The 27,652-nt window shown below is 41.6% G+C and overlaps 1 protein-coding gene across 3 annotated transcripts in view; it reads right to left on the minus strand.

Moving 5' to 3' along the window:
• Positions 1–27,652, minus strand: part of LOC306970364 (glutamate receptor 1-like) — a 191,424-nt gene that overhangs the window by 29,491 nt on the left and 134,281 nt on the right. Inside the window, exons 14-16 of one of the 3 annotated variants that reach the window (XM_079566320.1) lie at positions 17,620–17,818; positions 14,602–14,849; positions 2,232–2,346 (exon numbers count right to left, since the gene is read on the minus strand). In XM_079566320.1, coding sequence (XP_079422446.1) covers positions 2,232–2,346; positions 14,602–14,849; positions 17,620–17,818 — 562 coding nt within the window. Of the gene's footprint in view, positions 1–6; positions 242–2,231; positions 2,347–14,601; positions 14,850–17,619; positions 17,819–27,652 lie in introns of those variants that run through there. The other 2 variants (XM_079566321.1, XM_079566322.1) reach the window with 2 other exon arrangements.

A 27,652-nucleotide genomic window follows, 5' to 3' on the forward strand; every position in this document is an offset into this window, starting at 1 on the left:
ACTGACCTTTCTGCCGGAGTCCTTGTGTCCGCACTCGCCCTTGTCATACCACCACTTGTTTTTCAGTTTGTCTAAGACGGCTTGCTCATTCAGCTTCAGTACTGCTAGGTTTACGGGGATCCTTCGAGCCGGTGTGGGGGGGGGGGGGAATAACATAAATAACATTATGCATCTGGATGTTATCTTATGTTATTATTGAACTGTTTGAGCGGCAGCACACATTAGCAGTACAGACGCTGAGCTTCGGGTCACAGTGAGACAGACAGAGACAGAGAGAGCTGACAGTGAAAGTGATATGATTTAATACTCCATCTGCGCGGCCTGACTCCCTACAGCCAGATGTGTATTACTATATCACTTTGGGCAACCGGCAGCGGCGTGAGAGCCACGGGTCAGTGACCGGAGCACAAGCGGCTCTCAGACACAAACGGACGGGTCCAAGAGAGGATTTGTCTTCAATCGCTGTAGTTACTGTACATATTTTTTCCTGTTTTTTTTATCATAACAACTGAGAATTTACTTCCTTGTAGTACATGGATGTACCGTTGTCCCGACAAAAATCGGGATGTTAGGAATGAGCCACAGCCAACAATTTAAACCGTAATGTAGCTCATTTTTCCCCCAGGTTTGGAAACTGGAAAAATCAGGGCTCCAAACGTTTGCCCCCTTCAAACCTGGACATGTTGTACTTCATCTGAAAGCTTAAGATACTTCAATGACTTTAATGTTGTTAAGCAGATATGTTTGTGTAGCACTCACACTTGCCAAATACATGCTAAGCCAAAGTTGAGGCGAGTTGTGCAAACATGAGAGAGAGACCGGGAGCACCTCAGCTCAGTCATTACCTTGGTTCATAATAAATAAATAAGCAAATGCTAACGTCCGCAGTAGCTTATAAATACTTTCACAGAAGCTAAAACATCATTAGTGCTTGCAGTGCCTCCATGGCGCCTTTCGAGCAGAGTCAGAACTCTGGGAGGATCGGCCCAACAGCTAAAATGGGGAGCTAAAGTATGTCGTTTTGTTTACATATTAAGTAGCCATGTGCTCTGGGCGACTCAGACCTTCAAGGTTATACAATAGAACGGAAGGCCTTGAGACAACAATAGGACACCAAGCAGCCATGTTGAAATGTAACATGGCTGCTCGCTCCCTCCTACGAAGCCTGTTCCTTTAAAGGATCAAGCCTTCTACCCCGCCCCAGAGCCTGTCAATCAAAGACTTAGGCTATTTTTTTTATTCCTGCTGCACAAAAAACAGCGTGGTTAAAATATGATTCCCTGTCCAACGTTGCCACATGGGTCATTTATTTTTTAGAAAAGTAAACTCTTTGGAGCCAGGCTTGGTTAGGGAGATGCAGAGTCTTCATTGAATTCCTGTTTACCAAGTGTCTTTGGAGTCACCCCTGACCACCAGGGGGTGGTACTGCAGCAATGTCAGCTTCCTGCCATGAGGACCAAAGAGAAGCGCCCTCCTCTTCATTGGTTATAACATGGTGGTGTTTAAAGAGGCTTCAAATGCTGGGAAATACTTCATGTTTATGTCTTATCTTCCAGTCTTTCTTCTGTGTTTGTGTTTGTGCAACTCGACTCAAAATGGACCTAGCACATACTTGGAAAGTGGGAGTTGTCCAGGAATTTTTCTTTGTAGTGCAGTTTTTTAATTTTTTTCAGACTGGATGAGCACATTAACACGACTTGTTCCTCGACACACAACAGCAAAATCTATTAAAACATTCTCTGTATTGCAATACATGTTTCAGCGATAGACTATAGACATTTAAAAGCTGTTTACAATAAGATAAATCACTAATCATATCGGCTGATGTGACGCTTATTGGAATTTCCAACCCCCTTATATTGTTCTCACCGACCAAAATGCTCTGATAAAATGATTCCAAACATTTCAAGTGGCAGATAGCGCTTCACTGGGGTAGAAAGTGTGACAGTCAGGTGCTCATCCAGGCTGAGAATCAATGATAAAATATTTTATAAAATGTCTGTCTGAATTTCAAATTGTGCAAGAAGCCAGAAATCCAACGTGTGCCGACAGGGAAGGGAACTTGGAAGTGGCGTTTGGATTAGTGCGGTGGTACTTTGGGCCTTCCTGGTGGAGAATTTGTGAGGTCAAACACCCTCATGATCGGTCAGTGGCGTTTCCGCCTGGGGCCGCGCGCTGCCGGTTGCCCCGTGGATGGTGGCGTTTACCGCAGCGCTCATCGCGGCTCTGACCTTGGCGTCTCCTCCTCCGACGCCGCACTCTCCTTTGTCATACCACCATCTGTTTTTAAGTTTGTCCAACAGGCCCTGCTCGTTCAACTTTAACACTGCCAAGTTAACTGGGTTTCTATGGGGACGATAGGTACATAAGCAACTAATTAATCAGCAGAGTCAGAGTATATACAGTGTGTACATGGGGCAGGCGGGGTTAGTATGGGACACACGGATGGAGTTTCTCAAAGCCAGTCCTGAAAGAGTTCACCATCGTTTAAAACATCCACGCGCTTTGAGGAAGACGTGGGACGCGCCAGCTCAGGATCATCCTGGAGGAGGTGTCTGGGGAGAGGGAAGTTTGGGTGTCTCTGTTTAGACTGCTGCCTCCACGATCCAGCCCCTGATAAACGGAAGGATGGATGGGCCTATGGTCCTGTATGTGTGATGACAGAGCTTATTGTGCTGTACACGTCTAATTTTAAAGCAAACCGATCGTGAACAGTATTTACAGCAGTGACATCCAACTGTTTTCAGGTGCACTCCACACCTTGAGGGTATTGTCAATTATTGTCAATAATTTTGGAGGTGATTATCTAAAAACACAGTTTATTTGTCTAATTTTTGTTGATTTTTTGTCTAATTTTTGTTGAATTTTTGTCACTTTTTGGTTGATTTTTTGTCACATTTTTGTTGAATTTTTGTCACTTTTTGGTTGAGTTTTTGTCACATTTTTGTTGATTTTTTGTCTAATTTTTGTTGATTTTTTGTCTAATTTTTGTTGATTTTTTTTGTCAATTATTGTCAATAATTTTGGAGGTGATTATCTAAAAACACAGTTTATTTGTAAAAAAAAACAACAACAAAAACAAATTGTGCTCAACATTAAAGGTGCATTATGGAACTTTTATGTGAAAAAAAAAATATGCTTATTCTAGGGCTGCTCGATTATTGAAAAAAATAATAATCTCGATTATTTTTGTCATAATTGAAATCACAGTTATTCAAACGATTATTTGTTGCCTTTAAAAAAAGTCTTTGTTTTATTTATATACTTATTAATAAAAAAAAACGATGCTGAATATTTTCTGTTTTCTGAGCAGTCATAAAAGCACAAACGATTTCAAGTTTGCCTCGATTAAGGAGAGGTCTCTGTTTCACACCTGCCCCCTGCTGGCCGGCCCTCACACCTGCGCAAGCCAACTGAGCAGCGCGGCCTGATGACATCATCACACAGAGCCGTTTGTTTTTATGTCAGGCAAAAGCATGAGCCACAGCACGTGAAAAGCGAAGGGAAAATAATCCCAGCACCATGAAATAATTAAGTAAGTCTGCTTTGCAAAAAATAAATAAGTTTACGATTATGCTAATTTTGTAATTGTTTAGTGTAATAATCGGAATCATAATCGAATTTCGATTAATTGCGCAGCCCTAGCGTATTTGACTTTTGACCCAGTGGCTGTATGAGTGGTTAGTGTGGCACCTTTACTTTCCATCACGTTTGCTCCTGGATCAATTGTTTTTAGAGATTCTCGTTGGTTTTCACCAGAAATCTGCAAAAACAATAGTCCCTGGAGCATCAGAGAGGCCACTGTGATCGAAGGCAAAGGTGCCGCACTAACCACTCACACAACCACTGAGTCACAAAAAGGTCAATTATGCAAAATATCAAGTTTATTTTTTTTCTCAAATGCTCCATAATGCACCTTTAATGTGGAATAAACGTGCGCTTTCATAGAGGTTGCGGGGCGGGGCGATGTGAACACCTCCAGGCCCACGAGGAGCTCCGTGCTGCACAGATCAGGGATGGTCTTCAGTTCACAGCGCGTGCATGAGCCGTCCACTGTGTTGCACTCTGATACTGTGCACGAGAGCCCATGGCTTTAACCCCTTAACTCCCACCTGAGCCGAGCACATTTTCTCCAGCTTTACCCCAATCCAAAAGCTTCTGGGGAAAAAAAGTGTGAAAATAGCAACAAAACTGAGACGAAAACAAGGATGAAAATGTAAAAAATGTGAGAAAGATTTGACGAAGAAGTGGCAAAAAATGGACAAAAAAATGGACAAAAATTTGACAAAAAAGTGAGAAAAATTGGACGAAAAATTGAGAAAAAATGGACCAAGAAGTGGCAAAAAATGTACAAAAAAAATGACAAAAAATGACAAAAATGGACAAAAAATTGACAAAAACGTGAGAAAACTTAGGAAAATTGAGGAAAAAATGGACTAAAAAGTGACAAAAAGCGGCCAAAAAAAAAAAAAAAAAAAAAAAAAAAGTGACGAAAAAGTGACAAAAAAGTCACGAAAATTTGACAAAAATGAGATGACTGCCCAACAAAAAACGTGATGAAAAAAAATCTGATGATGTTTTGTAGGTCTTCGCTTTCAAATGAGGCGCTACACTGGCCTACAGGATTTGGGTAAAGCTCAACTGGAGAAAATGCTCTCGGTTCAGGCGGGAGTTAAGAGGTTAAACGCCACGAAATGTCAATCAAAATGATAGAAATCTTTCATTGTATTTTCTGTACAGGATTTAAAATGACTCCTGTCTTCGCACAGAGCATAAGCCGGGGTCAGAGGTGGCGTGGAGATAAGCAAAGCTCCAAGCCGAGTAGGAGTTTTATAAATGCTACCCTGAACATGTCATGTTTCCGGACAATTACGTAAGATTGAAAAAAAAAAAGCTTCGCAAACTCCCGAGCCGCTTTAAACGATGGTGAAGCGTCTTTTCCCGGACACGGGTTGAGAAACAGCAGCTGAGCGTGAACGCCAGGCCTGCGTGTAACTACCGGCTGCTGCACACAGGGGGCAGTGTTGGTCCTGTGTGCAGCAGCCGGCTGGATGTAATGTTAAACAAACATTTGGAACGAGACACATGAATGTAGCGGTGGAGACGTGAAGAGTTTCATTCACAAGAAATATTTTCATTCCTGTCATTGGGATCAAAAGTAATTCCCAGTGTTGTACTAAGAAAAGACTAAGAAATATCAAAAACTCTTCACATCTCACTCGCAAAGTACTGGGAACACTTCAGAATAACTACACACTGTTGGATGGATTTGTAAAGAGTGTAAATACTTCATCTTAAACATTTGCAAAGCGCTCTAGAAAACATGTCTCTATGATTGAAGATGATAGATTATGGGAGCATTTTTTGCAGCTGTCAGTGAGTAGATTTAATCCCGTCTCTCCACCCCTGGACTCACCTGGACACGCCCGTGTTACAAACGATGAAGTATTTACCCTTCGTGTGTAGATATTAAAGTGTTTCTGCAGTGGAAGCAGGAGCAGCGACATGGAGCAGATGTTCGTATTAGTCAAATTCAAATGAGCATTTTCTGAAAAGCAGCCGACACAGAGACGCAGCTCTGCATGTGGAGGGGAGTTCCATCGGAATCCTAAAAATACAACATCTATGGAGTGCATGTTTAAGGGAATGCAGAGGAAACGTGTGTGAACAATCCCAGTCTCCTCGAACGCCTCGCGCAGCCGAGCTTCGTCGCTGTGTCGGCTGCAAATGTGCAGAGCAGAGGCCGCGTGTCGACTGGTCAGTGACAAACGAGACAAACGTTTTGTGATGTCGCTGTCAGGTAAGAACGGGCCCATCGTGCACAGGCGCATGTTTAGGTGTCGGCATCTGCAGCCTCACTCCTGATGAAGCTGACAGGGCTGACTCTATACTGCCGTCTGCTGTTAAAGGAACAGGCCACCGTTTTTCCATACTGAGATATGTTCTTACCTGAGCTTTGACGAGTTCTTTAGGACCTGTCTGATCTTCCCCCGTGCCTTCAGTCACGTAAACACAGCGCAGACGGCGTTAGCATTTAGCCTCTCCCCCTCTCCTCTATAGCTCCAAAACAGGTCAAGATAGAAGCTCCCAAGCTCTTCCACGTTTTCCCTATTTAAATATGGTTACGTGAAGTGTTACACTACAAAGTATAATTACACACAATTAAGTAGTTCGAAATCGGCGCAGTAATCTTCACTTTACTGTGCGGATGCCAAATTACTCCTGGTATTATTACTTGGTAGCTTCTATCTTGACCTGTTTTGGAGCTATAGAGGAGAGAGGGAGAGGCTAAATGCTAACGCCGTCTGCGCTGTGTTTACGTGACTGAAGGCACGGAGGAAGACCAGACAGGTCCTAAAGAACTCGTCAAAGCTCAGGTAAGAACATATCTCAGTATGTAAAAACGGTGGCCTGTTCCTTTAAGCCGGGACACTGCAGGTGAATAGGGGAAATAATAATGTAGTGATATCATTTTGAAACATTTGCTGAACATTACTGATATAAATATGAGGGAAAAAATGTATAGGTTTTCTGTAATTTTATGTTTTCATATAACATTTTCGCCTAAAAATGGTCAAAATTGCTGTTGTTTTCAGCGACAAAATCTAAATAATGGATAGACTCAGGTTTACATTTATTGTACTATCTTGTTAACACATTAGTTACTAAGATTTCTTCCCGTTTAGTTTCTGAATCAACTATTCATAAGTGAAAAAAATCTGTAATCTTGTGTTTTTTGTGTTCCAAGCTTAACCTCTTACCACCCGCCTTTGAAAGCGAAGACCCACAAAACTGATCTTTTTCCTCGCGTTGTTGCTGGGTTTGTTTTTTTTTCACATTTTTGCTGAGTTTTTGTCTTTTTTTTGTTAAGTTTTTGTAACATTTTTTTTTCAATTTTTAGTCACTTGTTGGTTGAGTTTTTGTCTAATTTTTGTTGAATTTTTGTCACTTTTTGGTTGAGTTTTTGTCACATTTTTGTTGATTTTTTGTCTAATTTTTGATGATTTTTTGTCTAATTTTTGATGATTTTTTGTCTAATTTTTGTTGAATTTTTGTCACTTTTTGGTTGAGTTTTTGTCACATTTTTGTTGATTTGTTTCCTATTTTTTGTTGATTTTTTGTCTAATTTTTGTTGATTTTTTGTCTATTTTTTGTTGATTTTTTGTCTAATTTTTGTTGATTTTTTGTCTAATTTTTGTTGAATTTTTCTCACTTTTTGGTTGAGTTTTTGTCACATTTTTGTTGAGTTTTTGTCACATTTTTGTTGCGTTCACATCCTTGTTTTCTTCTCATGTTTTGTGGCAGTTTTGGTCCTTTTTTCCCAAGAAGCTTTTTGATTAGGATAAAACCTGGAGGAAATGGGATCCGTTCAGGTGGGAGTTAAGAGGTTAAAGGAACAGGCCACCGTTTATACATACAGAGACGAGTTGATGCGTACCTGTCTGGTCTTTGTGCGTGCCCTCAGTCACGCAAAAATGACCAAAGATGTTGCTAGCATTTAGCCACTCCCAATGTATTCCTATAGCTCCAAACGGGGGTGAAGTTGGAAGCGACCACGCTCTTCCACGGGCACAAAGACCAGACAGGTACGGATGAACTCGTCTAAGCTCAGGTAAGAACATATCTCAGCATGGAAGAACACTGGCCTCTTCCTTTAAAGCTAATCAACAAACAGACTGATGCATTTATAGCTTTTCAGCTCCAAGTCTTTCATTCATGTAACTCGTAAACAGTAACTAAACAGTGATTATAGTGTTGATCATACTTTCCATCACACTGTTGTAATATAGTGTTTATAAAGTCAAGTCGAGATGGGCTTTGGAAATCAACCGGAGATGGCTTCATCAGGTAGAAAGTACACGTTGGACCATATTTTGACCTGGCAGCGACATTGCCTCAGACAGCGACAGATGTTACACACAGATGTTTAAGCAGAGTGGACTGTGGTGAAGATGTCAGGCATTAGAAGTCAGAAAATCACACAAACACGAGACACAAGACACAAGGAGCACCACGACAAGGTCCAGTACAGGACAGAGAGAGAGGAGCAGAGGCGGGCCTGCACTTATACAGATGATAGTCCTGTCACAGTGTTGATTCTACTCAATGCTAAAAGCCTCATGCTGAACTATGAGTCATGTGTTTTATTTTTGTGATGTATCCTTTCAAAATAAGATTGTTGTTTGTTGAATGTTTTTGTTTTGTTGGTTCGATTATGTCACTACTAAAACATTAAGTCAAAACTAAGTTAACCTAAGTTAAACTAAATAACCCTTTCAGCTGATACTAAGGCGGCACAATTCCTCCTTTCTGAAACACGTGTCCGGTCACTTTGCCCGTGTGCAGAAAACCTCACACGTGTGAACGGCCGGGGGTTTGGACGGGGTTTGGACAGGTGTAAATGAGCCAGAACTGTAGAAGTATGTGGGTGAGGGGAAACACGTGCAAGAAATAGACAGACGAGAAGTTCAAATACACAAATAAATATATAGATAAATAAATGCACTTATTACAATAAATGAATGCATTTCTATATCTTTATTTAAAGGTCCTATATCATGCAAAATCGACTTTTTGGAGCTTTTAACCATGTTGTTATGCTATTTCCTTATCAAAAACACCTCCAGAGTGGTTTTTGGCTTCATTCATGCAGTTCTCAGTAATCCTCCTGAATCCTGCTCTCTGAGCAGCTGCTCCGCCCCCTGCTGGTGCTCGGCGTCTGTAACGTAATGTTTTAATTCTATGTTTACGGCCTGATTTTAATTTGTAAACTAACTTTTTCATTATTTCTGTTTTAAGAAAGAAAGAAAGAAAAAAAAAAGAAAAAAGAAAGAATGTGCCCGAGGTGCTTCCAGGTCAGCTGTGGCCAAAACAAACACATCCCTGAGCGTCTGAACAGATCAGTCATGTTTGTGCTGCAGCTGAAGATGGAGCTCGTTATAACTGGACACACCTGTTCTTTATTCTTACCTAACGATAATGTCACGGAGAAAAAGAAGCGCGTTTGGCTACAAGACCTTCCTAAAGAAGAGGCCGCTCGTCAGAAGTAGTTTTTTCTCTCCGGGATTTGGCGACTTTCACCAAAATATTGTTTTTCTGTGACTGTGTCTGATGGATGTTTGGTGAACCTTCGCCTGAACCAAAGGATTAACTTTTATAACCAACGCGAGTCCCACAATGTAAACAGCGATGGACCAGAGTGGTGAGTTTATCCAAACGTGTGTTAGCGTGTGTGTTAGCGTGTGTGTTAGCATGTGTGTTAGCGTGTGTGTTAGCTTGTGTGTTAGCGTGTGTGTTAGCTTGTGTGTTAGTAGCCTGATAAACCACACCCACCTTCTTTCTGCACGAAAGAAGGTGGGTCTGGCCACGCACGGTAGACAAGTTGTTGATTGGCGGCTAAGGCCGAGCCGAACCAATCACGACCGTCACAGAGAAATGAGAAGGTTACGTCACTCGCTGCACCTCTATGTTTTTAGTTCAATTAACGTTAACATGAGCCAAAACTAATCATTGGATGAAGTAGTCAAGGATTTTGCCTCGCGTTCTCCGCGTGAGTTTATATTCACTTCATATTTGTTTAATTGGACACAGCTGTCGTCACGTCCGCTAATCGCTAATTGGTTTATTTCACTGACAATCTGCGCGTTAGGCCCGCCCGTTCAAACTGCTCCAATTGCTCCGTGACCAGACTAACTCCCTGCATGGAATGGACAGGGAAGAGTATGGCAGAGCCAGGCAAGTGTGTTAGCGTGTGTGTTAGCTTGTGTGTTAGCGTGTGTGTTAGCATGTGTGTTAGCGTGTGTGTTAGCATGTGTGTTAGCGTGTGTGTTAGCTTGTGTGTTAGCGTATATGTGTGTGCATGTGTGTTAGCGTGTGTGTGCTAGCTTGTGTGTTAGCTTGTGTGTTAGCGGGTGTGTTAGCGTGTGTGTTACCGTGTGTGTGTTAGCGTGTGTGTGCTAGCTTGTGTGTTAGCTTGTGTGTTAGCCATTTATGAAGCTGTGTTGCAGATGTCAACTCCCTATAACTGCATCGTGAAGTAACTTCACTTATTGCTGTTTATTTATATTACGGTAAAGTATGTGCGGAGAGAGGGGGCGGGGCTAACTGAATCGAAGCGTTGTGTCTTCCGGGTTCGAAAAATACCTCCAGAAAACACTTATATTTATCACAAAAATGAGTGCTCCATAGTGGTAGAGCTACAATATATCATATACATGCCTATACTTAACTTTGGAATGGCTAAAGTAGCATGATGTAGCTCCTTTAAATAAAAATCGCAATTCATTGAAAATAAATTGGTTCTTTTTTATTTAATGATCCTCATATAATGATGTTAATGAGTGAGCGACTGACCCCCTCACGCAAATATTTCTACAGTTCTGGCTCATTTACACCTGTCCCAAACATGCTCCAACTTCTGGATGCTCACACTGAAAAAGTTTTAATGGTTGCAATTAGCAAATTGGAAATCTAATCTAACGTCTTAAAACAAATTGTCTCCGATATCGTCTCTTCTTGGACTTGTTTAAAATGTGCTCTTTGAACTGACTGTGTCTTTATAAACATAAATCGCAAATGTAATAGTCGTCGGCAGCGTTAATTTTGAACACGTTTTTATTTAGTTTTAGTCCAGACTTAGCCTGACTTTACTCAATGAAAATCTCATGTGAAATGTTTATAGTCACTTGTTTTATTCTATTCAGACTTTTTAGTTTGTTGTTTTATTGACTGCTATGGGATTGTCTCAAACTGTCATTACACAAAAGTCATCCTGAAATAAGTGACATTTTCGAGACTTAAATCTGTCCATGGGGCCTGATATTTTCATTTCATTTATTTATTTCATTAAAAGCATCATGTTACATTCTCAACAAAACCGCCGAGCCAATACAGGAGAAGAGCAAGTCTTATCATATATATTCACAGTACTATATTACAGTATTTACTGTACAGATGTTTTTGTATTTTATATTCAGTTATTTATGATATTTAAAATGCAGAACCACTGTATTCTGTATGTTTATTCATGAATGTTCACAAAGAGTAAGTAGTTCATGTCCAAGGCTAATTTTCATACTTCTTTAACATTGTAGCTTTTTAATTCCTGACTCTTTCACATATTTACTCTCAAATCAAAGACAAAAGTACTTATTTCAGGATAACTTTACTTATTTCAAGTTTACTTTTTGCATTGTGCAAGGGAGACATATTGAGTCCCTGCTTCTCATTTTTATCAAGTCGAGTTTTTAGACATATTTTTTGTCATTAATACCACTTTCAGTCTAGTTTTATTCAACAAAGATAAAACTTGAACTTAAGCCTCAAAATGGTGCTTTTTAAGTGATACTCTTACTTGAGTACTTTATGAAGAGAGAGAGAGACAGAGGAGAGTGGACAGACAGGGACATGGAGAGAGAGAGAGAGAGAGAGAGAGACAGGACACACAGATTAACAGACACTGACAGGACTCACAACAGAGAAAACAACAGGCAAAACCTACAGATACACAGAGGCTCACTGACGCTAACACCCCAAAAACACTGCAGCGACTGAAAACACCCAATCAAACATTTGCTCTGTGTGACTTTTTATTTCGCCGCTTGATGTTTACATTGATGCTGTGCAATTGTGTCTATGGCATGAGTAGTCATACTGAAAAAAAACGGTACATTTTAATATTTTTTTCACTCTGATCCGATACACAGGCCCTGCAGATATGGAGTACCAGTGCGATACTGCGAAACCTGAGTCGGTAAACCTGTGTCTGGGCAAAAAGTGCTTGTTTTTGCCATAGTTCTAATAAAAATAGGCAGAGATCAACTGATATGGGTTTGATGTTGCCAATCATGGTATTTAAAGGAGAGCTTTTAGGAGGTTGTAGCCTTCAACAACAGACTTTTGCTTCTATGATTCAGTTTTGAGTAATCCTGTGGGCTTTGGCCGTTTCTTCTGCCACTGCTGAAGCTTTGGTTTGCTTTTTAAAGGGGGGGTATTATGCAAAATCGACTTTTTCAAGCTTTACACCATGTTATTATGTCATTCCCTCATTAAAAACATGCCTGAAGTGTTGCCTTGGCACATTCACGTATTTTGGAGTAATCTGTAAAAACTCTGATGGCGGCCATTTTAGGGATAGGTTTGCCTGAGTCCTCCTAGGAACGCCCCCACCTCCTGGAGACGCCTCCGAGCTTTCGTCACCAGCCGAGTAACCAACCACTGCTCCTCAGCAGAACCCCCTCCCCACTGATGCCACAGACAGCGTGTGGAGGGGGCGTGTCTGAAAGGGTCAGAGGTTCTTAAAGAGACAGAGGCCTATTTCAAGACATTCACTACAGCCATTTTGAGAGAGACATTTTATACAAGGCAGTTATTCTAATTTACTGCATTTACAGACCAACAGAAGGTTTGTCATCATTGTAGTGTGATATAGACTGGTGCTATGTGACTGAAAAAAGCAGAATACCCCCTCTTTAATGCATCATAGATGAAATATAAAACTGTCCTCCATAATCCTTCACCTGACCCGCTCAAAGTGTGTTCATCACAGCAACCATACAAAAACATTTCCGTCCATCTTCCGAGCATTCTACAATTTTGCAAGGAATGGCATGTCCGTTTTCTGACATTTGTACATGTCACTCCATCATTGAAAGAGGAGGTTTAGCCCCCCAAAAAATAAACAAACAAAAACTAAACGAATGTGATTTAGCATTTAGCCCAGACGCCACTAGTATACGCACATTTTTATCTAAAGTCAAATCCCAAAAGGTCTGTACATTAATGCTAACGGCAATACAAAAATAAATTTACAGAATTAAAATAAACAGAATTCTGAGAGGTTTTCCGGACTGGCTATCTTGTACGCATGCATTAGGGTCGAAATCTCAATCTCAAATCTCAATGTTCGAACCTGACAGAGGGAAAACAAAATAAAAACGAAAAATAACTATTTCACTCATTACTCCACCTCCTTGACAAATTATGATTAAAGATCATAATTAATTATGAATTAAAGCTACAGAGACATGGAGAGGAGCAAAGCAAGTCAACAGCCCATAAATACATAAATAACGGCGCTAACCATATTGCTAACGTTAGCTTCATGCCACATGCTAATACTAGCTTCGAGCGCCGGGATTTCACTTCTACCGAACATTTTGCTTAATTTGTTGTTACCAGAGTAAGGTTAAACCTCCATATGCACCTGATTATGGCTTGACATTATTTGTGTGTGATCAATGTGCTTATAGTCTGCCAGAAAACAGCTAAAAGTTGTGAAAATTGTGATCCCTTAACAAGCTTCCTTTCTGGCTAAAACTAAAAACCTAAATAAGACACACAAACAAAATCGAGTCATTATGAATATTATGTCCAGTAGAAGTGAAAAACTGGCACTCGGAGCTAGTGTTAGAATATGCAGCATGAAGCTACTATTAGCATCATGGTTAGCTGGGCTGTTGAACCAGGACAGTAGCGCAGCGCTTAGCACTAGCTTCACAGCTCGAAGGTCCTGGGTTCGATTCCCTCCTGGACAGGGCCTTTCTCTGTGTGGACTTTGCATTTTCTCCCCGTGTCTGCATAGGTTTCCTCCGGTTTCCCCTACCACTAAAAACATGTACAATAGGCCAGGATGTTTGAGAGTGCAAGTGTGGGACAACGGATACAAATGACGTTACATTAACATGCACTGTCTACCAAATAAACCAATAATTAAATAAAACTTCTGATCTTTTTGTTAGTACGCGCATATTTTCAGTAATATTTTCAGAGTAATGGGTGAATATATTTCCCCTATAACTGTTAGCATTAGCCTTCAAACATCGCAATTTATAAACGATCCAAATGTCTTCAGCTGTTGTCAACCCATGGACCACATTCAGGTCAAAGCCAGTTAGAAATCATTAATGAATGTTCAGACTTTTGGAGATTTTACTTAGAGACAAAATGAGCAGATGAAAGTGTCCTCTGAGCTAAATGCTAACTCAAATTCAGCTAAGTTTCGGCGTTTTGTGGGGTCGGATTCACATCCAGTGGCCACGAAGCATTATCTTATAATATGTTAATGATAGAAAAACCATAGAAAATATATAAATAAACAGACTTAACATACCTCGTCATGCTTAAGTATTGTGCCATTTTCCCTATTAATTTGTATTGGGATAGAACGTTCAATTTAAATCGGGTCTGGGATTCAAACTACCGCAGAAAGACGACATTTCTATGATTCTTTCTATTGCTTCTTTTAGTTTCTATGGTTGCCATGACCTCTCTGTGAAACCATCCTTACTGATCCTATTAAAAGCATGTTTTTAAAGCCTCAACAATACAGGATTTGTCTACTTTAAGAAAGATAGGACCTGGTATCGGATCGGAGAAATAGTTATCGAATACCAATACGTGGATAACTCATGGTAACGGCTACTTATACTGTGTTGGAACAGCTGTCGTAAAAAGTAATTTAAATACCAAGTTTTGCCTTTGACATTAAGATCATGACATTCCATTTCCCACAGTACGACAGGAAACACAGCCTCGGCACAGTGAACACATAAACACACAGATACACAGTTAACGGGGGGGGGGGGGGGGGGGGGCTGGTACCTGAGGGGCGAGCCTTTGGGCGTTGCCACTCCGTAGCCTTTGGAGTCCAGGTTCCCCCCCACCTTCATGGTATCGCACGGCTTCCTCTGCTCGATGTACTCGTTCATGGACGACTCCAGCAGGTAGGCGTACTTCCCTTTGGACTTGCGCACTCTGATCACGCCCTCGTTGGTGTTTTTGACGAAGACCGAGGGCTCGGCGCTGCGCATGTACGACCACATCTTCTCAAACACTGCGATCTTCGACCTCTGCGCGGAGGAGAACACGCCGTTAGCAAGTTCAGTCCGTGCATCATTCGTTCAATCGTTTTTCAAATTGAAATAAAAAATGTAGGGTGGAAACAGGGATGTGCTTTATTAATCATATATAACCAAACCCATGCAAACAGACTAAACTCAAACACCATCCAGGACCCTGTTCAGGCTACAGCTGACCCCGGGGCGCTGCTGTGGAGAAGCTCCTCGCGGCTTGGAGATAATTAAAAACGCTGCTTATCTGTCCATACGTCCGATACAAGAGTATGTGAATGTCCAGATTGTGCCGGACAATAATGTGCCCCATACTTCAACTGTTGCACGTGATCATTGATAACACACTCACGCTCTGAGCCTGCACTTTCTCATTTGTTTTTTCTATTTCAGCACCAGATTGAAAAATCTAAATTTAAGCCGTTTAGATTGATTTTGTTTCATTGCATAAAATGATTTCGTTTTTGATTGAACGAATGATGCACAGATTTAGTTACAGCCAATCATGCTTGTCTGCTGTCTGCATTAGCCTACTGTATTAGACTACTACTCCATCAGCCTACTTAAGGGCGTTCTGTATTAGCCTACTGTATTAACTTACTGCATTAGCCTACTGTATTAACTTACTGCATTAGCCTACTGTATTAGACTACTACTCCATCAGCCTACTTAAGGGCGTTCTGTATTAGCCTACTGTATTAACTTACTGCATTAGCCTACTGTATTAACTTACTGCATTAGCCTACTGTATTAGACTACTACTCCATCAGCCTACTTAAGGGCGTTCTGTATTAGCCTACTGTATTAACTTACTGCATTAGCTTACTGCATTAGCTTACTGCATTAGCCTACTGTATTAGACTACTACTCCATTAGCCTACTTAAGGGCGTTCTGTATTAGCCAAATGCATTAGCCTACTGCAGGGGTGGCCAACCAGTCAGAGACCAAGAGCCGAAATTTTCAACCTTGATCCTGTGAAGAGCCACAAAGGCACCGACCATTAGCGAGATTCCGGGGCGGTAGTTTATTGTGATTAAATAGAATGTGACAGTTTTATTTAATCACAATAAACTATAACTTTATGCCTTTTTCTTTTCTTTTTTTTTATAATTGTGTTAGATTGAATGGTTTTACTCCTCAACAAGATTGAAATACATGTATATTAAATGACATTTTGTGTTTCCTGTTCTGACTGAGACAGAATTAGATTATTATTATTATTATTTTTTTTTTAATGCTGGGGTGTGTTTGTATGTGGGGCCCTGCCCACTGAGCCCCCTTCTCTGATTCGCCCCTGGCCTGTGCGCTCAGTGCCTGCAGCTTCGTCCTGACTGGACTGTGCAGAGAACGCACTCTAGGCTGCACAAAGTTCATGAACTTTTAACCAGGAGCCTCTGGAGGATCTGAGAGTCTGTTTTAAGTTGCATCTGTTACAGTTACAGCACGTGTGAAAGAAAAGTCATGACTTTGCGTATTTCCGCGTTACGATGTCGCGCTTCGCATCATAAGCTACATAAGAGCTCCGCTTTTTTCCATTTCCTAATTTTGATCTTTTTCTGTGAATGTGAGGCCAAATTACATCAAATAAAGAGTAGCTGATCAGAAATCTGAAAAGCACAGAAGCTAATCCTAGTGCCACGATCTGCCTGCCTGTTGTTCAACCTACATCCCGCTTTGAGTGAAGCTGCTGCACGGGCACCTTTTACACACTGCCTCGAAAAGGAGAGAGATACGGACTCTCATTCATGTAAAGATGGAAACAGGGTCAGTAGGACGATGGTTGGATTTTTGGTCAAAGACTGTTACAGTTTATGGGAAATATTTACCAATTATTTTGCAAAGAGCCGTATTGTATTAAACATCTCCAATCATGCAAAGAGCCGCACTCTGATTGGCCAAGAGCCGCATGCGGCTCGAGAGCCGCGGGTTGGCCACCCCTGGCCTACTGCATTAGCCTACTGTATTAGTTTACTGTATTAGCTTACTGCATTAGGATTTTGTAATAGCTTACTGCATTAGCCTACTGTGTTAGCCTACTACTCCATCAGCCTACTTAAGGGCGTTCTGTATTAGCCTACTGTATTAGCCTACTGCATTAGCCGACTGCATTAGCCTACTGCATATACCTACTGCATTTGTGTACTGCATTAGCCTACTGTGTTAGCCTACTGCATTAGCCTACTGTATTAGGATTTTGTTATAGCTTACTGCATTAGCCTACTGTGTTAGCCTACTACTCCATTACCCTACTTAAGGGCGTTCTGTATTAGCCTAATGCATTAGCCGACTGCATTAGCCTACTGCAGGGGTCACCAACTCAGTGCTCTTGAAGTGGCCCTCGGCTGAAAAAAGGTTGGTGACCCCTGGCCTACTGCATATACCTACTGCATTAATCTACCGTATTAGTCTACCGTGTTAGCCTACTGCATTAGCCTACCGTATTAGCCTACCGTATTAGCCTACTGCATTAGCGTACTGTATTAGTCTCCTGCATAGACCTACTACATTAGCATACTACCGTATAAGCAGTGCTTAATTTGATTCCCTGTTCAAATTAAGCACTGAATTCAAAGGATCCGGGAATTATACAGGAGGATCCGGCAAAAAATGTATCTGATATAATGGTGTTTAATGAGAGTGTTCCGGCAAATGTTTTGGCCTGTTCCCCCAATCCATCACATCAGATCAAAAGTGTTCCTGAAAAGACTCCTTTCCAAATGAAGCCCTGCGTAGAAGCCTACTGCACATGTGACAGAGGAGCTTTCTGACCCTGAAGAACTCTTTGGTGGAGCCTCCGTCCAGCGTCCCGTAGGCGATCTCCGTCTGCTTGGCCAGGTCCTCCGCGCCCTCGATGGGGCTGACCATGCGCTCCACGGTGAGGAAGGCAGCAAGGTTGGCCGTGTACGAGGAGATGATGATGAGCGTGAAGAACCACCACACTCCGCCCACGATGCGCCCGGAGAGGGACCTACGACACAAACAAGAACCAGAGCTGGGAAATGTTTGCAGGGCTGTTCAATGGCAATGGCAATGGCAACTTTATTGATTGACTGCGGAATTCTTCCGATTATTGGTTTTCATGTTCTTTATTATTATTCCTCTTCCATCTTTTTCCCGATTTTCTAGAGCTTTCAGCACCTTCATGCTTTGTGCAATTTATGCAAGTTATGCATCAAAATGTTCTGCATGTTGAGGAGAAGGGTGCTATTACTTTTGGGACTTCTGCAACTTACGGTTTTTCCGCAATCGGCCAAAATGTCGGAGATTTTTCCCATTGACTTATAATGGGGCTGCCGCAAATCCATGCTTTTCTGCACTTTTTTCTGCATTTTATGCAATTTCTGCACTTTGTGCATGTTCAGCTTCTGCAACTTGTGGGTTTTGAGAAAAAATTGTCCTTCTGCAGTTTTCCAGTTTTTTAATACGAGAGTTTGAAATTTTTGCATTGGTGTGTATGGGGAGAATCCAGCCAATCAGGAGACTCCAGGACTTTCAGCCATTTGTGCTTCTGCCAATCAAGCACTGAGGCCATTTCAACAGTTTGACCAGTTTATGGAATATAAAAGTTTATGCAACATTAATAATTTATGCAAAGTAACCACTTTATGGGATTTAACCAGTTTATGCATTTTAAAGCGTTTATGCAATTTACATAATTTATGCAAATTAACCCATTCATGCATTTTATCACTTTATGCAGTTTATACAGTTTATGCAACATGACATTTTATGCATTTTACCAGTTTATGCAAATTAGATTATGCAAATTAAGCAATTTATGCAATTTGAACAGTTTATGCAATTTCTGCATTTGCTTCCTGCAATTCCGCAGTCAATCGCAATGGCGCAGCCATTGCATTTCTAGTTATTATTCCTCTTCCATCTTTTTCCCGATTTTCTAGAGCTTTCAGCACCTTCATGCTTTGTGCAATTTATGCAAGTTATGCATCAAAACGTTCCGCATGTTGAGGAGAAGGGTGCTATTACTTTTGGGACTTCTGCAATTTACGCTTTTTCCGCAATCGGCCGAAATGTCGGAGATTTTTCCCATTGACTTATAATGGGGCTGCCGCAAATCCATGCTTTTCTGCACTTTTTTCTGCATTTTATGCAATTTCTGCACTTTGTGCAGGTTCAGCTTCTGCAACTAGTGGGTTTTGAGAAAAAATTGGCCTTCAGCAGATTTCCAGTTTTTTTATACGAGAGTTTGAAATTTTTGCATTGGTGTGTATGGGGGAATCCAGCCAATCAGGAGACTCCAGGACTTTCAGCCATTTGTGCTTCTGCCAATCAAGCACTGAGGCCATTTCAACAGTTTGACCAGTTTATGGAATATAAAAGTTTATGCAATATTAACAATTTATGCAAATTAACCACTTTATGGGATTTAACCAGTTTATGCAACTTAAGAGTTTATGCCATTTAGGATTTATGCAAATTATCCCATTCATGCAATTTACCACTTTTTGCAGTTTATACAGTTTATGCAACATGACATTTTATGCATTTTGCCAGTTTATGCAAATTTGATTATGCAATTTGAAGAGTTTATGCAATTTCTGCATTCGCTTCCCGCATTTCCGCAGTCAATCGCAATGGCGCAGCCATTGCATTTCTAGTTTATAATGCACTTTAAAACAACTGAGTTGACCAAAGTGCTACAAAGGTCAAACATAACATAAAATACAATACAAAAGGTGCATCGAATACAAGTGAATAAAATCTGGCAAAAATGTCAAAAACTCAAGCTGTGTTAAAAGCCAAAGTGAACAAGTGCGTTTTAAGAACAGATTTAAAAACAGGCACAGAAGAAGCCTGTCTTATGTGTAAGGGCAACTCGTTCCATAATTATGGTGCAGCCACCGCAAAAGCCCGATCCCCTCTGAGCTTTGGTTCGGTCTTTGGGACGCTGAGGAGGAGCTGATCAGCCGACCTGAGAGACCGCGAGGGCTTGTACGGGTGTAAGAGCTCAGAGAGGTACAGCGGGGCGACACCGTTAAGACATTTAAAAACAAACAGAAGCAGTTTAAAATGGATCCTAAAGTGCACAGGCAGCCAGTGAAGTGAGGATAAAATGGGGGTGATGTGGTCAAATTTTCGCGTGCCAGTTAAAAGACGCGCCGCTGCATTTTGCACGAGCTGCAGTCGAGAGACACAGGACTGACTCACCCCAAAATAAAGCGAGTTACAGTAATCCAGCCGAGTGGTCACAAAGGCGTGGATTACCGTCTCAAAGTGCTGTCGTGCCAAAAGGTGCTTGACTTTAGCGAGCCGCCTCAAATGAAAGAAACTCGACCTCACAACTGAGCGGATCTGACTCTCCAGTTTAAAACATGGATCCATTTTCACTGGCATTTAAAGGCACACTGCAGAGCATTCCAGGTGCTGGATTTGCTATCGGGATCATCTCTCTCCGTCATGAGCTATTTTTATCTTAATTTTTGTCATTGATTTATCTCGTTTTGTTGAGAGTCTTTTTATTTCTGTTTATGCCACAAAGAGGTTCATATATTTTCCAGCTCATTAATAAAACAGTGCGCAGCAGAATTAGCACAGGGGATAAAGCCAAATGTAGTGAATTCAATTCCAATATGCAGTTGATTGGCTGCAGTCGGTACCAGCAACTACAACTTTCAGGAGGAAAACTGTCACTTCACAGTAAAAAATCCCTACTAGCCTGACATTTTATGACTGCTTAAAGGCTTTAAAACCAGTGTTTTTTGGATGAATGTCTGCTTTTATCATATACTAAAGGACAAAACAAATGTTATTCCAATAACAGAAAATTTAAAAAATCAAGCTCCTTTAAGCCACTTGTAACCAGTGTGGCAGTTTGCTTTGGCTCATTGTCCAGTTGAAGACCCATCTGCGCCCAAGTTTGAACTTCCTAGCTGATGTCTTGCTCCAATATTTCCACATAGTGTTCTTTCTTCATGGTGTCATCTATTTTATTTCAGTTGGGATGGTGGGAGCTTTTTTCCTCCAAATTCCATTCTTCAATTCCATTTTTGTTTCTTCAGATCACAGGACATGTCTTTAAAATTTAAACTCCAATCTGTCTTCCTGATGTTTCTTTTGGAGTCAGTCCTGTCCTGTGTCGCCACTCCTCCCGTCCCTCTTGTTTTTGTGTTTGTCTGTTTCCTCACCTGGGCGGAGCCATCAGATCTGCAGCCGCTGTCCACCTGCCACCTACTCAAATATTCAATAAATCACCTTTTGTGCACTTGCCAATATGTGTTCCATTTGTACTGAAAAACTGATAATGTTTTAATGGTTCGGATGTGTAGATGAAAGTGGTCTTGTGGTCATCCAAATAAAATCCCATCCTGACACTGACCTGGTGCAGGATCTTGAGGAGACCCAGTTATGGCGGATATCAGTTGAAATAATTGGGGGAAATGCACTTGGCTGACACGAAGTCAAAAGCCATTTGACAAAGTGCTTCTCACCTTTGTGACGTGGAAGTAATTAGTCTCGGCTCTGTCTCCGTGCGCATGAGGAGCAACATGAACTCTTCTGACGGCGCTTCAGACGAACAAGAGCACAGCTGAGTTTATCTGTCACTTTGCACACTCGGATCAGAGAAACAAAAGACTCTCACTTTCACCTAAACAACCTTTTGTCAAATACGGAGCAACAGCGATGTTTTATTGCACTCAAAGCCGTGCAATTGTGTCCTTTTCCAGACAGGCCTGGTTTAGAGTTAGTGTTAATGGTTTAGTCCTGTTTTAGACTTGGTTTAGTCCTGTTTTAGACTTGGTTCAGTCCTGTTTTAGACTTGGTTCAGTCCTGTTTTAGACTTGGTTCAGTCCTGTTTTAGACTTGGTTCAGTCCTGTTTTAGACTTGGTTCAGTCCTGTTTTAGACTTGGTTTAGTCCTGTTTTAGACTTGGTTCAGTCCTGTTTTAGACTTGGTTTAGTCCTGTTTTAGACTTGGTTTAGTCCTGTTTTAGACTTGGTTTAGTCCTGTTTTAGACTTGGTTCAGTCCTGTTTTAGACTTGGTTCAGTCCTGTTTTAGACTTGGTTCAGTCCTGTTTTAGACTTGGTTTAGTCCTGTTTTAGACTTGGTTCAGTCCTGTTTTAGACTTGGTTTAGTCCTGTTTTAGACTTGGTTTAGTCCTGTTTTAGACTTGGTTTAGTCCTGTTTTAGACTTGGTTTAGTCCTGTTTTAGACTTGGTTCAGTCCTGTTTTAGACTTGGTTTAGTCCTGTTTTAGACTTGGTTCAGTCCTGTTTTAGACTTGGTTCAGTCCTGTTTTAGACTTGGTTTAGTCCTGTTTTAGACTTGGTTCAGTCCTGTTTTAGACTTGGTTTAGTCCTGTTTTAGACTTGGTTCAGTCCTGTTTTAGACTTGGTTTAGTCCTGTTTTAGACTTGGTTCAGTCCTGTTTTAGACTTGGTTCAGTCCTGTTTTAGACTTGGTTTAGTCCTGTTTTAGACTTGGTTCAGTCCTGTTTTAGACTTGGTTCAGTCCTGTTTTACACTTGGTTCAGTCCTGTTTTACACTTGGTTCAGTCCTGTTTTAGACTTGGTTCAGTCCTGTTTTACACTTGGTTCAGTCCTGTTTTACACTTGGTTCAGTCCTGTTTTACACTTGGTTCAGTCCTTCAATAGACTTTTTGATCTGGTGCTACTCAGAATCTCAGATATTTCCTTGGGTGATACTAAGCGTGAAATGTTTTAGTAACACGGCCATGTTGATGGAAAAGAGTATCATTCAGGTGTCAGGATCGTAAACCAAGTATTGCTGAAGTACAAGTATTGGAAAAAAATGTCCTTGTGAGGACAATAATGAAATATTGGTGGGGACATGTCACTTTGGTCCCCACTAGGGCATTGGTTCTCAACCTTTTGGAGCCGCGACCCCCATTATAACAGTTAAAGGGGTTCGTGACCCCGGCCCGGGTCACACCGTGAGAAATTGGAACATTAGCCTCAAATAATTGTTAAAAAACAAAGGAAAAAAAGAAGTCTAAAATCAAATTAATCAAGTTACAAACATATAATGGCACTCCCGACCCCCCAGGTTGAGAACCACTGCACTAGGGCATGAACAGACTAGTCGACTACTCATCCACCTCATTTTACATGACTCGACTAGTCATGTGTTAATCTCTCTCTCTGCCGAGTTTTAACATTATTGTCAAGGCGGAACCCTTTTTCCGTGTTTCTGTGAGACAATAAACAGTGTTATAGTTACCATAGTTACCATGAGCGAGTGGCTAGCTGTTTTTGCCCGTTAGCATTCACTCTTAGTGCTCTGCATATGGTTTCGCCCACATAATCACTTGCGCACGTATTCAGCCATATGCAGCCCGTCACGGCTTTTGACTTTTTACTCTCACGGACTCATGGAGTTAACTACGACCGAACAATCCGGGACCGAAAGCTTGTTTACTTCAGAGCTTGGATTTACAAGGAAGATGATCCTGTACAGAAGACAACCATTTAGTCCAACGTCTCATTATTCCAAAAATGTCCCATTGAGCAGAGGTGCCATCAGTCCGACATCTCTAACCCAGTATCACTTTTTAGGTTCGTTTTGCCAGACACTAAGGTTAGAGATGTTAAAGATCTTTTACCTTTACATGTTTCAGCGCCATCTGCAGGCCGTCATCAGAAGTATCACCGGCGTGCGGTGACGTGTCACTTATCAGCTGTTCTTACTTCCGAGGCCATGAGATCTTTAACATCTCTAACCTTAGTGTCTGGCAAAACGAACCTAAAAAGTGATACTAGAATACAAGTAGACACAATGAACGTTACGAAGTTTATCTCTAACCCAGTTGTGTTGTGGATTACAGAGCCATATACAACCACTGACCCTAACCTTAAGGTCAGTGGACTCTTGCCTGAGCCTAGTTTTATTCTTCAACCCTACTCAATGGGACATTTTGGGAATAATGAGACGTCGGATTAATGGGCCGACCCTGAGGCCAGGAGGACAGCGAGACAGACAGAGGAGGAGAGAGGACACAGATCTACCTAATGTTTGTGGAGGCACAGGTTACACTGCTGCTCGATTATAGAAAAAATAATAATCACGATTATTTAAGTAATAATTGAAATCACGATTATTCAAACGATTATTTGTTGCCTTAAAAAAAAAAATCATTTTGGACTACATTTTCTTTGGACAATAAAGGCATTTTTTTTTTATATGTTCACGTTTCTAAACTAATCCTATAGGGACACCTGCCCCCTGCTGGCCAGCCCTCACACCTGTCCAACTGAGCCGCGCGGCCTGATGACATCATCACTCAGCGCTAATGTTTTTATGTCAGACCAAAGCCTGAGACTTTAGCTCGTGAAATGCGAAGGGAACAGAAACAATCATCTCAGCAGCATGAAATAATAAGAGTTTGTTTGAGCTCCGTTGATCTGCTCCTGAAGAAGAGTTTTAGACTTTTCTACTAAACAAAACCAGGGCCTGGGTAAAGGATGTCGAGGCTTCTAAAAGCTGTTCTCCTTTCAGCACAAGGTGAGCTCTTAACAGTGGCGTTATCTCAAGAGTTAGGTATAAAAATATTAGTACGATACTATTTACAGTTCTGTCACGCTGCGCTGGTGTTTCAGCTGATCAGACGCGTCACACAAACCAAGCAGGACGGACTTTTTGCGCTTTAGATGGACGAGCGGGAGGGCATCCTTAATAATCGTTTGTTCTCGATTATGCTATTTTTCAGTCAGTCATCCTAGACTTTGTGGACTGGTGTGAGCGCAACCACCTGTGCTTGAACATCAGTAAGACGAAGGAGATGGTGATCGACTTCACGAGGAAGCCACTACCGCACACACCGCTGAACATCCAGGGGGAGGACATTGAGGAGGTGGACAGTTTCAAGTACCTGGGTGTTCACCTCAACAATAAACTGGACTGGTCCCACAACACCAACGCCCTGTACAAGAAGGGCCAAAGTCGCCTTCACCTTCTGAGGAGACTGAGGTCCTTCAGAGTGAGTAGGCCTCTGCTCAGGACTTTTTATGACTCTGTGGTGGCCTCTGCTCTCCACTACGCTGCCATGTGCTGGGCCCCGGGCAGCACAGAGCGGGACAAGAACAGACTGAACAAGCTGGTCAGGAGGGCCAGCTCCGTCCTGGTGTGCCCCCTGGACTCTGTGGAGGAGGTGAGGGACAGGAGGGTGTTAGCCAAGCTCACCTCCATCATGGACAACACCTCCCACCCACTGCACGGGACTGTAGAAGAGCTGTGCAGCTCTCTCAGTGGCAGACTGAGACACCCTCAGTGCAGGACGGAGCGCTACCGCAAAGCCTTCATCCCCACTGCTGTCAGATTGTACAATAAGACTGTGAAGTAACGCCGACTGTAACAAGTGAATTTCTCCTTTGTGAGATGAATAAAGGTTTATCTTATCTTATCTTATTTTTGTGATCGTCTAGTGTAATAATCGAAATCGTAATCGAATTTCGATTCATTGCACAGCCCTAGATTTGGACGTGAACATATTATACTTGTTGCAAATGAGCCGTTATTCCTCTGCTGTTCATACAATGACAATTATTCGTCTCGACTTCAACTCTCTTGACAAACAAGTCGACCTCTAAAAATCTGTAATGGTTAATGTCCTGTCCTCCTGCAAACCTTCTCTCCAACACGGAGCCACAACAGTGTTCTATTTCACACAAACACAGCCCATACCACCCTCTGTTTCCACACATGTACTGACCGGTTAACCCTATAAAACAAGCTTGTGTTTGCCTAGAGCTGCAGACCGAGTGACCATCGACTACACATTCCGTGACCTGTTGACTTCTAGCGTTGTCAGAGGTTTTCCCGTTTCAAGTATGTTTCAGCCGATGTGACGTTTGGCGGCGCCCTGTCGTGAGCCGAGGTGAGAGGGCCCGCCCCGGAGCTACACCGCGTCCACACGGTGCAGAGGCGTCACACGGCAGCATGTAGATTTACACTGTCCTCGCCTGCAGCCACCGGCGGCCATGTTGGGCAGGTCGTCATGTGTTAGAACTGAGCGAGGAACACTGGGGGAGGTGGAGGTTTCCATCTTTGTTTAACGTGGAAAGACCCAGGAGTTACACGGACACTCGCCCGGTGTCAGACAGGTCTAGTGCTGCTCTTATTAGGGCTGCTCGATTATTGAAAAAATAATAATCACGATTATTTTTGTCATAATTGAAATCACGATTATTCAAACGATTATTTGTTGCCTTAAAAAAAAAAACATCAAAAAAGTGACAAAAATCCAGCAGAAAAAAGACAAAAATCCAAAAATTCTAAATATGAAAAAAAACATTTAAAAAAAAATTACAAAAAAAAAACATAAAAAAATAAAAAAAAACATATTATAATCGATTTTTTGCGATTATGCTAATTTTGTATTCGTTTACTGTTGTAATCGAAATCGTAATCGAATTTCGATTAATTGCACAGCCCTAGCTCTTATAGCAACACCTTGAGCTCAAACTGAACCCCAGGACCATGATCACATTCAGAAACATTCACACTGGATTTGCAAATCACACGTTCACACATTTTTCAAGGTCTGTTTCTGTGAGCTTTTAAGTAGCAACAAAAAACAACAAAGTCAGACGGAGACGCTAAATTTGCCTTGTCTTGGTGTTCTGCTGCTGCCGAATAACTTTGCTTGTGTAATACACAATAAAAATCACTTTTCAGTGTGCTTTTACATCACCTTTGCCTCCTGGTATCCATAACAATACCTCATGTACTCTTTAGAACAGTATTAATAAATCCATATTCAATTAGCTGATTACTAGTAAAGAGTTAGAGCACAAGACTTCACTTTTCACTCAATTTCTGGAACCTTTTTACATACAGCTCCAATAATATTTTCAAATGAATACTTTACAATGTGAAGGACGATACAAAAGGACACGATGAGCCAATAATAATGAAAATAGTAAGGCGATTCAAAGTTCAATAACGTATTTAAAACCCTTTTAAGAGCTATAACATGTTATCTAATGCAAACCTCATATGGGTAGGTTTGATGCTTGGCGGCACTATACTGACCTGTGAAATGAACAAAGTCAGACTGGGGGTGCATTTTTTTGCCAGTGGAAGCACAAACAGAGTCATATCAAAGTCAGATCACAACACAATGTTCACTTTCACATATGAACAAATCAAAACGTGACCACACATCTCATCTCTTTTCTTACGCCACGTTCATGTTCCTCGGGAAACCGGGGACAGCGTTTTCCTCAGTTGGAATATGCACATGAACATCTGGGTCACAGCGAGCTTCCATACGTCCACCTGATGTTCACTTATCGTCTAATGTGAGCTTTTTGGTTAAACACTGCTGCTGTCTTGAGTTCACTGGGAGCCGTTGTCCTTTACTAACTTTATTAAAGGTCCTATATCATGCAAAAAAAATTTGGAGCTTTTAGCCATGTTGTTTTGCTATTTCCTTATCAAAAACACCCCCAGAGTGGTTTGTGGCTTCATTCACGCAGCTCTCAGTAATCCTCCTGAATCCTGCTCTCTGAGGCTCCGCCCTCCTGCTCTCTGAGGCTCCGCCCTCTCCTGGTGAACGACTGAGTGTTCAGTTGTGTCGTCACAGCGGAACGGAAGTGCTCGACGTCTTTAATGTAATGTCTTACGGCCTGATTTTAATTTGTAAAACAGCGTTTTCATTATTTCAGTCGTAAGAGAGAAACAAAGAGTAAAAAATAAAATAAAAAAATAATTCAAAAAATAAAAAAGGATGTGCCTGAGGTGCTTCCAGGTCAGCTGTGGCCAAAACAAACACATCGCGCCTGAACAGATCAGTCATGTTTGCGCTGCAGCTGAAGATGGAGCTC

This window comes from Gobius niger (genome assembly GCF_951799975.1).
Source record: "Gobius niger genome assembly, chromosome: 11".
Classification (NCBI taxonomy): Eukaryota; Metazoa; Chordata; class Actinopteri; order Gobiiformes; family Gobiidae; genus Gobius; species Gobius niger.